The sequence below is a fragment of the Festucalex cinctus genome, chromosome 6 (genome assembly GCF_051991245.1).
Source record: "Festucalex cinctus isolate MCC-2025b chromosome 6, RoL_Fcin_1.0, whole genome shotgun sequence".
Lineage (NCBI taxonomy): Eukaryota > Metazoa > Chordata > Actinopteri > Syngnathiformes > Syngnathidae > Festucalex > Festucalex cinctus.
The window spans coordinates 10,065,929-10,079,300 of record NC_135416.1 but is presented as its reverse complement, the minus strand read 5'-3'; the positions used below and the strand labels follow the sequence as shown (position 1 = coordinate 10,079,300).

Below are 13,372 nucleotides of genomic sequence, written 5' to 3'. Positions count from 1 at the left end.
AATCTTACATCCCCGCACGAATAATGTTTATTTAAGAATAAAAGATGCATCATTATAACTAGTTCTATTCATCTAGATATTTTCTTTTAAATATAGTCTTGTTTTATTTTTTATTTTTTTAAGAGTATATGAGTGGGTTTTTTTCTTCAGAAAAAAAGGGTGTAATATTGTGATCGGAATTTTTTATTTTTTGATATTCACTCATTTTCCCTTGTTAAAAATAGACTTTAGTATATTATGAATTAATCTTGGAAAAACTTTCTCTTAAGATTATGATTTTTAAATCCTACAAAATATGTGCTTGTTTTTGTAAAGATTACTACTGTATTTCTTGAAAATTAAAACATTACATCACATCTTTTTAAATTTATGCCTTTTTTTCCTAGCTTTAAGAATTTTTCTCCTCAAAACTATGCAAACTTTTAACTTAATTAAAATAAAATAACACTAAGAAAACATAGAAGTGTATTGCATGAATAAAAATCATATTCACGTTGAAAAATAATTTTAATGCAAACAACCTCTATCCATACTTGTTTTTTTTTTTTAAATGTAAGGACAACAATTTTTTTTCCTTTTTTTTTTCTCTCCAGTGTGCTGTAGTTATTAATTGGTAAAATGATCCTTGAAAAAATGTCACTTAGTCATTTGTCCCTGGACCCAGAAATGCTGAGAACGCCTGCAGTGTGCAGTGGAAAAGAAGCAAAAGGGATGAAGATCTAACAGAAAAAGAAAGACATTCATAAGAGCATTAAGGGGAAAAGGAATAAAAGCATTAAGAAGAGGAGTAAAAGGTTGATTGTCCATAGCATGCAAAGTCAGTGGCGTGACATTGTACAGCGGTGACTTGAGAAACAAGTTGTCTATCGACTGATTTTTTTATTTTTTTTTTTGCTTTGACTTTTGAGCGCAAACTTGAGATATGAGCGCTGTGCAGATGACTCAACTCCCTTAACAACGTGGCAGTTTATCTGATTTAATTACTGGTAGCAAATATTCTTCAAAAAAGAAGACCAAAGCTGTTTATTGCCACTCTAGGCTTAACTGTACTGTTCAACTACTAATGTACTGATTAATGAATGATATCTTTCCATTTCAATGGGTACGAGTATGAGCATAAATATAACTTGCAACTCAAGGCGCCACTGTACAATTAGTGTCACCCTTGATAGAATGAGAGAATTTGTCCTTGGAATTTGTGAAATTGGCCCTCCTTCTGTACCTGGTGGAGGGTGGGGAGGTGAGGGAACGTCGCCCCACTGCCACCTGGTTGATGTTGTAGTAGCTGGGACTGCTGTCCAGGTCGGCCAATGAGAAGTTCGGACCTGACGCCGTGGCAACAGGAGCTAACGGGTAATGGAAAATAGAGAAAGATAATGAGCAAACATGACATTGTATGCAAATATGTGAGGTTAAGATATTAATAAATGTGTGTCAATGAGTGTGGGAGGAAAAAAGGAGTTGAGAGATGTGGAGCGTAAATAATATGTGTTTGTTTTTTTTTACTTCTGCTAAGCTGTTTGTATGTGAGTAGGATTCGACAAGTACTACTGAATCAAAATCCATATTAGGTTTTGAAGGGATGTCGCATGGGTCAAGGAAAACCCATTTAATTTTGGTGCAGCTCCAGATAAAAGTGTGATCCTTTCTTGTAAAATTGTAAGACACATTTTGACATGTTCCTTCATTTGTAAGTGAGTAAGAAATGAATATTAATGGCATAATTCAGGCATATGCATGAGGGTGGGTATGTAGGTGTACGTTGGGGATGATCCAAATTGGAATTTGGCAGCAATCTGTTAAGTACTAATTTATTTTTTCCTTCTTTTTATCTATTTATGTGTTTGTTTTTAAAAGTTGTTTTTCCTTACTCTGCGACACTCTGACGAGCTCAGCCACGTTCCAAACCCCTGAGGTGACAAAACAGTCTTGGAAACTCAGGTGTCCTGTGGGGGAAAACATACTTTGATTAAAACATTCAAATAAGAAAGGAAAGAATCATGGAAATTTGTGCACCTTTGAGACAACTATTTGGAAATCAACATGCGTGTCTTCAATTTGGAAATAGAATATATAGTGGATATAAAAAAAAAAGTTTACACACCCCAGTTTATGGCAGGTTTTTGTGATCCAAAAATTAAAACATTGTACCACTATTGTAACCTATAACCTCTATTGAAAGATTTGCTTTAATCTTTTTGACAGGAGAAGTAAAAATAAAAACAAACAACTGAGATAATGTGGTTGCACAAGTGTGCACACCCTCTTGACATTGGAATTCATGTTAAATGGGAGTCAGCACAACTGCCATCATTTGAAATGCATCCGATCAACCCTTCAAAAGTTTTGCTCTTCTAGTTGGCTTTTCCTGACATTTTTTTTATTTTTTTATTTTTTTAGCAAAAGCTTGAAAATTTTGTGCTAATGCTGACATTTTGAATATGTCATAATTTACTCTATCCTGACTAACAAAAAAAAAAAAAAAAAAAAAAACTCCAAAAATTGATGCTGCACAACCATGCTTCACAACAGGTACTATTTAACTATTTTTCATAAATGATTTTAACTCTTTGACCGCCAAAAACGTTTAATAACGTTTAGTAAAATCACAATATATGCCGCCATAAACGTTAAATGACGTCAACTACTTTTTTTTCTCCTTTTTTTTCTAAATCAATGGGCAGTGCGACGTCTAAGTGCACCGCTGCCTGGTCAATGGGTTGTGAAAACAAAAACACCCACTGACTATGGCCAGCAGATGGCAGCATTGTATCTCTTTTCAATGCGCTGCCGGTGTATGGAATTACAATGAAACGCGACGGAATCTGATGAAATCGAACGTTTTCAAGGATGAAAAAATATTAGTGTCAAAGTCACTGTTGTGGAGAAAATGTATTTTTTCACAAAAAGCTTGATTTCTCCTTATCTTTATCAAATGACCTATTTTCAAATGATGATTACTAAAGAACAGAATAAGGTCGAAACATACTTATTTTTTCTAATGAAAGAATGGAATGCGATCTTTCATTTGGTAGCCACCTTGTATATGTAGTAAAAGAACACTATATTCTGTTTGCCATGAAAGTTGTTAAAATGCTCGAAATCTGGTGGCACTGTGGCATTTTTTATTTTGTTTTGATAATGTGTGGGAGTAAAAGAGTTAATATCTACAAGGTATCACTCTACGAATGTTGTTCATCTTTAGCTATCAAACTCGTGCTACTTCCAAGTAGTGTACTCCATTTTGTCCCAATTGCTTCCAGATGAGATGAGTCATGTTCCTAAGCGTGTGTGAATGTGTGAGTGTGCTTACCATTGGGCGGTGGTTTAATGTCTGTGTCCCCCTGTTGGCTGGAGCTGTCTGATTGTCCGGATTCTGCACAGAAATGGAAACACAGAGCGATATCATTTATTACTATCGCAGAGGTTTTGTTTAATGAGTACTGTCCAGTTAAGTGTTGTTTATCGTCACATACTGTATCCATAAGTCTAACCGTGATAAGCGAGGTGTAAAGGGAACAAGCAAAATTTACAGTATGTGCTAAGTTGTGGTATGCATGTGTTCGTTAAGTCACACATTTTTTTAAAGCGTGACATTTTTTTACATCCCGGGAAGCTCGCTCGCATCTCCCCACTGAGTGAAGGTGCAATGATTTACAGAGTGCTGTTATGCCAATAAGTATCTAACTACGCAATCACATCCCGTGCCCTAATCCTATTTAATACCTTCTTGCTGGTAGGGATTTAGTCTGCATAAACAGAGCACCTTACGCACACACGCTCTTTCTCGCATACGAACGCGCACCCACACGAGCATGTGCACTCGCAATCTGTTTCTTCCTCTAATTTCTGTTTCATCGCCGCAAAAACAGACTCTGGGAAAACAGCTGACCACGGGAGTTCTGCTTGCGCCCGAGGATTTGAGGCAGAGCGCGTTTTAGTCGCAGGAAAACTATTCCCCACGGGGGCAGACAAGCAACACTAATCGGTGTACACATGCACGTTTGCGCACACCTGTTATGACCGGCCTATGAATGCAATCGGCCTCAGTCACACGGGCGCACTCGGCAGGCCTTGGCAACAAAGGGACAAAATTAGGAATGGAGAAGCTGCAGATGCAAAAAAAGGTTTTGTAATATGAGTCCGAGGTGTCAAAAGGGTGCGTTGTCTTGTTGTTGTCCAGGTTTTTGTCACATGTATGACCGCATTCATATTCAAGGATCGGCAGTGGTGGCTGAAGTACTCACACTCTAAATTTAAGTAGAAGTAAAGATACTTGTGGAAAGTATTCTAGTAAAAGCAAAATAGGAATAGATCAATTATTAGTGGGGCTCATTATCGGCGCCGTCATTTGGCATTTTGACAAATAGTGGTAACTTAAAAAAAATCAAAATCTGACGGCCGAAAAAAGATGAATTATTTTATTAATTATTTAAAACTTCCTGTTAACGTTATGAGAGATGCTGCTGACTGAATCGTTACTGGCCACCTGTGGTCGGAAAATGAAACTGCACACACCCTTCTTCAGCGGACAGAGGATGGGAAATTCCAACCCGAATCCAGTCTGAAAACGATTGGCCACAAGCTGGTAGGAATATCAATTGTGAACAGCTAAGATGTTAATTTAATAAAAAGACGTTTCAGTCATAAATGGTCAAATAAAACGGCTATTGCAAAGATATTTTTGGGCAAATTGTTACAAAAAGCAGCTTTAACTTATTTAACTTTTTAAGACATTCTGATGACCCTGGGAGCTCCTGAATTTTTTATATCATAAGATTAAAAAAAGAAAAAGTAATTGAGAAGTTACTCAATAAACATATGCTTTAAGACATTAGAAGTTGGAATTTGATTTTTTTTTTTTTTAATTGATGCAAAATGAATATCGGCCTCATATATTGGTTATCAGCCGACTTGACTCCTAATAATCGGTATCAGTATTGGCCCTGAAAAAAAAATATCGATCTATCTCGAAAGTAAAAGTATTGTATCAAATCTTTTAGGTAAAGTTAAAATGTACAAGTGCTGAAATCTACAAAATTACAATATATTTTTTGTTGATCTGGCACAACAGATTTTTTTTTACCCCAAAATGAACTTAAAAAAATAAAAATAAAAAATACCTGAAACGCTGAATTTTGACAGGACAATCAAGTCTGAACTAGCAACAGGTCGTGCATGAGCAAAATTTGTCTTGATTGTCAGTTGTGGAGCTTGAAAAAGTAAAAAGCATATTTTGACAAAGTAAGTAGTACAACTATAAGAAGTAAAAGTAAAAAGTTGTCAGAAACCCCCCCACCCCCCCACTGAAGCAGAGTTCAAATACGTGTGAAATGTACTCTAAAACTCTTGTTTGTGTGCAGGAATGCTATTGGTGGTCAATTCGGACCAAAGTTGCTAGCAAGCGGGCTAAAGGAGGTGTTTATCCGCAGGCTGAAGGTGATAACAGAGCACACAGACTCCTGCCAGCAGTACTTGCCTTGCAGCCGCTCTAAGCCACAGATTAGCCTAGTGAGCAGAAAAAATAACAGTCCTGTCTCGCTGCCTACGAAGCCATCCGCAGAGAGACAGAGCGCAGAAAAGCAAAGAGACCTGCTCGCTCCTCTCATGCAGAATCCCTCACTCGTCGCCGTCGCCCCATCGCGGGCCGCGTGTAATCCTGGCAGCCATCTTAGAGCTTGGCAGCCATCTTAGCATTGGCGGTAGCTCCGCATTCCAGGTAACTGACGGCACTGGCTCCGAACGCAGCAGGCTGCGCGCGCACCCCAGATGCATTGAGCCCCTCGTGGACGGACAAACACTGGAGAGTAAACATGCGAGTGCCAATGAAAGCTGTTGGGAAAACAACCCGACTTCACTGGACTTTTACCGGCGTGTAGTATTTCACCACAGGGCTCCAGAATATTGTAAACACTCCATTTCTCGCACCTTCGAAGACCCGGCCGCAACTGTATACAGTGTGCTCGGTAAGCCCGAGGCGTATCTGCGTGTGTGAGCGCAGTCCCAAAACCGCAATTAGCCTCTGGAATTAGCCAGATGTAGCTCCACATACTACGAGAGGTTATCGGTTTCACTGGAAAGCGACACACTGATAATACAGTCGTGTGAGAAAATGAAACTCAGGAAGTCCGCTGACTGTTTATCACGCCTCGGCCAGTTACGGTCTATAACAGCCACGACCCATCAAAACTCACAGAAAGCCCTTTATCTCGCCGCCCCAGACCCCGCAGCTCTGGCCTCAGCACCTCCAATCAGAGCTCTGCAGGCCTCTCGGACGCCCCTCGACCTCAAGTCATCCCCCACCGCTCACGTCAAACCTTTCAGTTTCCAGCGTAGTCCCTCCAAGCCAGCACAGTCTAATTAAGACAGAGTGTAATGTCGTCACTTGTGAGCCAGATATGAACGTATGGGTGAAAGATATGGAATTGAAGAATTTGGTAAAACAACGACAGGCATTCCATAAACTGTGTTTTTTGCTCTTGATTTGTAGTGTACAACGCAGTGTACAACATTTTTAAAGAATTTATAAAGATTGGATTTAAGACACTTTGATAACAAGGCCTTGTTTTTAGATTTGAACGGATCAGCAGGAAAGTGACATAATTAAACAGAATTGAACAGTTTGCCACACATTCTCCAATAATACACATTGTGCTGCTCATTCTGTTGTGCTTGCCTTGGCCACCAGGGGTCAATATAAAACAAACATACCGATATACACTACGGCAAATTCTGCCCCGCTCTCAACTTCTCAGAAGGGTAGGATTATTAGTTATTCATCACAGAGGATAAAGAATACAGGCCTGTGTGTATTTTCAAATGATCATTTCACACGTGTTGTTTCCTATATCCGTTGCTTATAGGGTAACAACACCGCCACATTCATGCCAATTGTTAGCCAGAGTGCCTGTGGTTATTTCCCATTGTAGCATTAGCATTAAGCCAGTAGAGGCTATGTATTTTTTTTTAAATACACAATGTGTAATTCTCCCTCTTTTGTGTTTAGTTTGTCCGAACTGCTGCTTGTTGGGAAGTGAGCTGAGTTCACTGCAAACATACAAAGCTCAAAACTCAAATTTTATGGTTTGTATCTTGATAAAAATTCACAAGTCACGTCACTTGTCTCTCACGGCACCATTGTGCTGTATTCCGAAAAAAAAAAAAGATGATCGTCTGAAATTATTCACAAATATACCCTGTTTAGGTGAACACAAAATTCTGCTGTATGAAAGGCAACAGGTGTGTCAACGCCATCTCGTGGAAGAGCATTTATTTTTTCTGCCTATCACTATACGTTGCTAGCATAGATGGCTAGATACATGATTTTTTTTTTTTATAAATAAATAATATTTGGACCAGTTAGGTGAAATTGCATAATTTTCATCGAGACACATGATGATCTCTGACATCAGCAAAGTGGTTTTAAGTAGATACTGTAAAGATACCATGAGTACAATTACTTTAAAATTGTCTTACACGTTTTGCTGCTCCATGTAGTTTTTGCATGGTGGCAAGCAGGCTCAATAACAGCTCGACATTCCCGACTGGCTGGTGTGGAAGGTTCTACAGACTACTGTACCTCCCACTGTCAACGCTCGCATATTTCTGCGGCTTTTCCCTTTATCAGTTCCATCTGTAGTGCATTTTCCTCCCCATCCCATTTTGCCATGTGTGACATATGGTCCTCTCTAAGCGCTTCCATTCCTGTCGTTTTATGACACTCAAATAATAACTCTGAAACCAGGCCTACGTCTTTCCACTTGCCACGACTTGCTGCACTGGATCTCGAAATGAAATAAATCTTTTATTCTTTTTTTTTTTCTTAAACCCTTTTGATGAAGCACCAACGTCATGGCACTATCTATTAGACTTAGATTAAGCTTGGCTAATTGACCTATTGGATTTTGCTGTTCAAGTAAGACCAGCAGACAGCCAGCATAGCGGAGATAAGCACCAAAATAGAGTCTTAAGGATGGCGGGGAAAAAAAATCCCGCGTTGCATCTCACTGAAATGAGCTAGAAAACAATTTTGCACTAAAATCTACAACTGCAATTCATTCAAATTGAGGTATATTTATCAACGTGTCACAGGTCAAAAGTAAGAAGGCAGGAAGTGACACTTCCCACTTTTTATTTTTTTTCTGTATACTATAATTAAAAAAATATGTATGACTTATTTTCATAGTGATTAAAGTATTCAACTACCGTATACACTAATTACGCATTTGTCACATTTTTTTGGGATGTTTTTCAGCAGAATTGAAAATGATTAAGGTGACTGAGTTGGCAGTCTGTTACAAAATGTTCTTAATTTGTACTTTTCCACATACGGGTGCACGATAATGCTATTTTCAACCGATACTGATAAACCAATAATTTAGAGGTGCTGATGTCGATAACCGATATGTAAGCTGATAATTGTTTGCAAAATTGACTTGAATACAAATGTGCTTTTGAGTCCTACTATAAGTCTAACAAATACATTGAAACATTGTCTAAACTTTGCACAATGTTTCAATGTATGTAAAGCACCATGAAGCTGAATTTTATTGACATGAGCCACAACCACAACAGATGGACCAACGTGGCATGTCTATAATTATTGCTGGATTTCTTTATTATCTGGTTTATCTGTATGAAATCAAATTGCCAATAATTATCTGCAGATTTCTCTATCTGGTTTATCTGTTTGACGTCAAATTGGTCGATAATTGCCGATATCGGCCACCGATATTATCGTGCATCCCTATTTTTTTGTCATTTAGTGTTGGTTATACTTAAACATTTTCAATATTGTGCCTGTTTACAAACAGATATAATTTCTCCACACTTTTCACCGTTCTTGCATTGTGCTAAGCCGTTTGCACAACCGCAGGGTTTTGGCCGTCGTGTTTTATTGAACGAAGAATACTGATGCTACTGATGCTAAAATCGCAAGGAGCTTTGCCCCGACGTGGATCCGGCTGAGGTCCGTTCAGAGAACAACGTCTCTCGTAAGATATATGGAGAGCGAAACGCGAGATAGGACGAAATGGAACAGGAGAATTGCGTCCAACAGAGGGCGAACGATCAGCTGTTCGAAAGCTGCAGTTGTTTGTTTACATTCAAACTCATCTGGTAGCAAACGTGAGTGACATCATGCAATTTCATCATCTGATCCTGCCACCCTCATACTGCTTCCTTGAAAACTTCTGTCTCGTTTACGAACATCTTCACACAATATGTGCCCGAGAGGGAATGAAACTAGTCTGCAACATTGTGTGTGCTAAATGCCAAAGCAAAGACAGCTCTTGTATATTTTAATTAGAAATGAGTACTTTATTTAGTCCTTTTTTATTGTACTATTATTTTTTTATGATTTTCTTTTTTTTTTGTTTTATGTACAGCACTTTGTTACAGCTGCGTTTGTTGCGAAAGTATTCTCGAAAGAAAGGCCAGTTGGCCAATACTGATTGTGATCACATGTTCAATTTAGAGCTACTCACTAACGATTATTTGAAAAATTTATTATTAAAAAATAACATTCTTTCCAAATTTTCCATGTGTTAAGGAAATTGGAGGAGGAGGCTACAATGCACGCAGGCTGTAGTAGTAGTGCTGAAAAGTATGAGCTGCAGATCTTTTTTTTGATTGGCAACCAAAGGCATTGATCAACATCTGTCAATCACGCAAATTTTCCGAGACTGAGCTATATAATGACGATGTTTAGTATATGATTGTTTTCATCAGACAGCTACAATGTTGCTATGTGAGGCGTGTGGATCGATACTGCACTGTAAGAGAAAACAATGCTCGTCCCAATGTGGTCACATCAATTTGTCTGCATTTGTGTTGCTTCATTCTATGTGACTTCCTTGTTGGAACTCCCGTCTCCCCACTTCTCCACCTCCTCCTCCTCCTCCTCCTCCACTCTTCTCCTCCCCAAAACACAGGATCACGCCGTACAGCTTCCCAATTGGGTTTCGCTTAAGAGGTTTATCGGTATGTTGCTAAACATTCTGACCTTTTTTTAATCCTTAATGCGCTTAAAATGTTCCAAAACCTCCTAATCCCCCTGGCTATCCCACACAGATGTTCACTCCGTTCTTTTATTGGATAATATTTCATTATTTTCTTTTGAACATATATATACATATTTTTTTTCTTGCATATGCACGTTTTACTCAAGTCTATCTATCCCAGTTTTATGTTGCTGTTACGCATACATCTCACATTGAGCCAAGCCAGATGTGTGAATGTGACTTAAAAAAAAATGGTTTGAATGAATAATACTACGGCCACTCTTAACAGCTCAGTTTTTCGAAGTGCTGCGCGTACATATGGATATTCATGTGAATCTATTAGCGTATGGATGTATGCATTTGTGTGACTGTGCCACTCACAGCCAGCCAAACTGTTTGGCGAGGTGGGCTCTGTGTGTGTGCGTGCGTGCGCGCGCGTGTGTGTGTGTAGCAGGTGTGCCAGGCTGCCTTGCGCAGCTTGCTGCCCATCTGTGCTCCCGTCTGTGTGCCGCCTGCGCCCACGCTTTGCCAACAGCGCCGCACCACAGCAAGAAGACCCAGGAGAGAGGGATGCGGAGAGATGAGGGAGGGAGGAGAGGAGGTGGCGGGAGGGATGGAAGGAGGAGCATGGGGGGATTACAAGAGGGTAGGGAAGGGAAAGAGAAAGAAAGTGGGGGAGGGAATGGGGTGGGGGGGTGAAGGGTCCAGAGAGTATACATGAACTTGCAGGGAATGGGCGGCGTATGAAGCGGGCTTGCTGAGTGGAGGTTTTAGGGGGTTGGGGGTGGATCGTGGCTGGCTGGATGCCCATACACGCCCCCCCCCCCCCCCCCCCCCCCCCCTTCTTTATCGCGCTTCACTCCTTCCTGTCCGACCCTCCCTCTTTTCATTCATCTTCCTCTCGGTCCACCACAATGTCTTGTCTTCATCAGTGCGGATTACTGCGGACCTCGGGGATACTGGATTCCAGAATTAGTCACTAAAAGGTGACTTTTGACAGGAGTTGTATTAGGGAGGTTCAATACCACTATTTTTCAGACTGATACCACTAGTACTTTTTAATACATTAAAACAAAACAAAAACAAAAAATCTATGACGGATATTTTAACTCTTTGACCGCCAAAAACGTTTAATAACGTTTAATAAAATCACAATGTATGCCGCCATAAACGTTAAGTGACGTCACTGAGTTGTAAAATCAAAAACACCCACTAACCATGGCCAGAAGATGGCAGCGGTAGCTGCTCGGGCCCTAACTAGAGCTGCAAATTACAACGAAACATGACGCAATCTGATGAAATAAAACGTTTTCAAGTTTGACGTGAATGATCAAAGCCTTTGTAACATTAAATCTAATTTGAGGGTAATAAGGTAGAAAAATAGTTTTTTTTTCTAATGAAAGAATGGAATGTGATATTTCATGTGGTACCTATGTTGTTGACGTAGCAAAAGAACACAATACTCTGTTTGCTTCGAAAAATGAGTTAAAATGCTCGAAATCCGCTGGCATTGGGGGTTGTTGTTTTTTTTATAACGTGTGGCAGTAAAAGAGTTAAGGGCTCATTCAATGACTTCTACCGTCATTATTTTGTTAATCAAAAATTTTCACACAGGCTCCTTGATACTGACTTAAAACAATGTGCTACAAAAATGTCCTTGTTTTCCACACATCATTGTAAATTTTTATTTAGTTCTACTTGTAGTCTTTTCACTAAAATTAATTCAAGTTTTACTGATAATAAGTCCTCTGATTATATTTTCGTTTTAATCCAATTTTAGTAGACGAAAATAAAGATCAATTTTAGTCGACAGAAAAAGAGCAATTTTAGTCGACAAAATTTAGTTGATATTTCCCTTCAGCATACATTTCAACTTTTATACAGAAAATTATAACACGTGTATTCTACAATGAAACATGTTGAACTGACAATCATACACCGGTAACTTAGTTTTTACCTAAAAAAAAAAAAAAAAAAGTGCAGAATTGCTTGAGATTAATTTTACGGCTGCACAATGAATGTAAACATGTTTAAACATTAAATAAAGTGCAGTGAACACATGAACAGTTTGAGTGGTTCTTTTCTCCCACCTGTGTTTCATTCCTTCTGATTGGATTGAGTGAATTTTCATCACTGTGTTGTTTTCATTTTTGTTTTAGGTATTCACGAAATTGTCAGTCAATTTTATTTATCGTCTCAATGAGTGGCTTCTATTTTAGTTTTTGTTTACTTTTCGTCAGAAAAAAAAAATTGTGACGAAAAATATGACAAAAAATTTTCGTTGATGAAAATGATCACTGCCACACATGCACTGTTTGCTTCAACATGAGTATGTGAGAACAGAGTGCAACTTTACAAAGTCTCCTCTACCGTCGAAATGTAAAAAAAGAAATACCGTTTTCCACTATGTTAACCACATCTGGCCGTTTTGCTGACGGGTTCATCTTTGGTCCGAGCATTTTAAGCGATTTCTGTTAACGTCACACAGGTATTATGTTCCAGCTCAAAAAGCTGATATGACTGTAAATACATATTGATGACAACATTGGTTACTGTATGAGTGACTGGGGTCATTTTTAGTCAGAACTCTCCTCATTTGCTGAGTGTGCTGCGTGTGTGCGTGTGCGTGCGTGTATGGCCGGGGGCCCCAGCACAGTTCATGACCCCGCCTAACAGAGTGTGAAAGTCCCCCCGCCGAGTTGATACTGATATAACTGTCCCCTAAGTGGTGTTGACACCAGCATTATTACCCTGTCAACCTCCATATCTACGAAGCTTAAAGGAGTCAACTGGGCCAGGGGCCCAAAGCATGTTAAGGGCCAGCGTCTTTGCACCGGACCAAATAAATACAACTGCACAAAGGCCGGAAAGGGAAAGAGTAAGAGGAACACGGGCGGGAGGGAGAAGGAAAGGGGGGAATAAACGGACTTTCGCTGCTACCTAACACAACGCTCGCTTGATGCAAACAACCGGTGAAGGTGTGGCTGCAGTGAGTGAGTATATCCACCAGGTGGCGATTTCCTGGCACGGGGAGTCCATGGTGAAATGCAAATAAAGCAACAAGGCCTTGGGCCAGACTCCTGGGCTAGCTCAGACTTCACTCTCTAGACTGCAGAGAGAAGCAGGCCTGCCACAGAGAGGAAAGACAAAAGACATGAAAAGGGAAGGAGATGTGAACGTTAGCGAGATACGAGGAGGAGCTTATCCCTGCTGCATTTCCGTCTGCGATAGCAAGATCCAACACATTTGCAGTTTCAACATTAACACAGTCAGAGGAACAGCTAAACATCCGAAGGCTGCATATTCACATTCTAGGCTGAGCCAGGTACTTGGATGCAAAAAAAGGAGTGTAAGGGTTCGAAGATGAAATG

The 13,372-nt window shown here is 39.6% G+C and overlaps 1 protein-coding gene across 16 annotated transcripts in view; it reads right to left on the bottom strand.

Moving 5' to 3' along the window:
* The window catches only part of nfixa (nuclear factor I/Xa), a 142,693-nt gene that overhangs the window by 29,530 nt on the left and 99,791 nt on the right, over window positions 1-13,372 (bottom strand). For all 16 annotated transcript variants that reach the window (XM_077523158.1, XM_077523156.1, XM_077523153.1 and 13 more), the window contains 3 exons: window positions 3,314-3,376; window positions 1,872-1,946; window positions 1,223-1,346 (listed from right to left, as the gene is read on the bottom strand). In XM_077523158.1, the coding sequence (XP_077379284.1) occupies window positions 1,223-1,346; window positions 1,872-1,946; window positions 3,314-3,376 (262 nt within the window). The remainder of the gene's footprint in view (window positions 1-1,222; window positions 1,347-1,871; window positions 1,947-3,313; window positions 3,377-13,372) is intronic.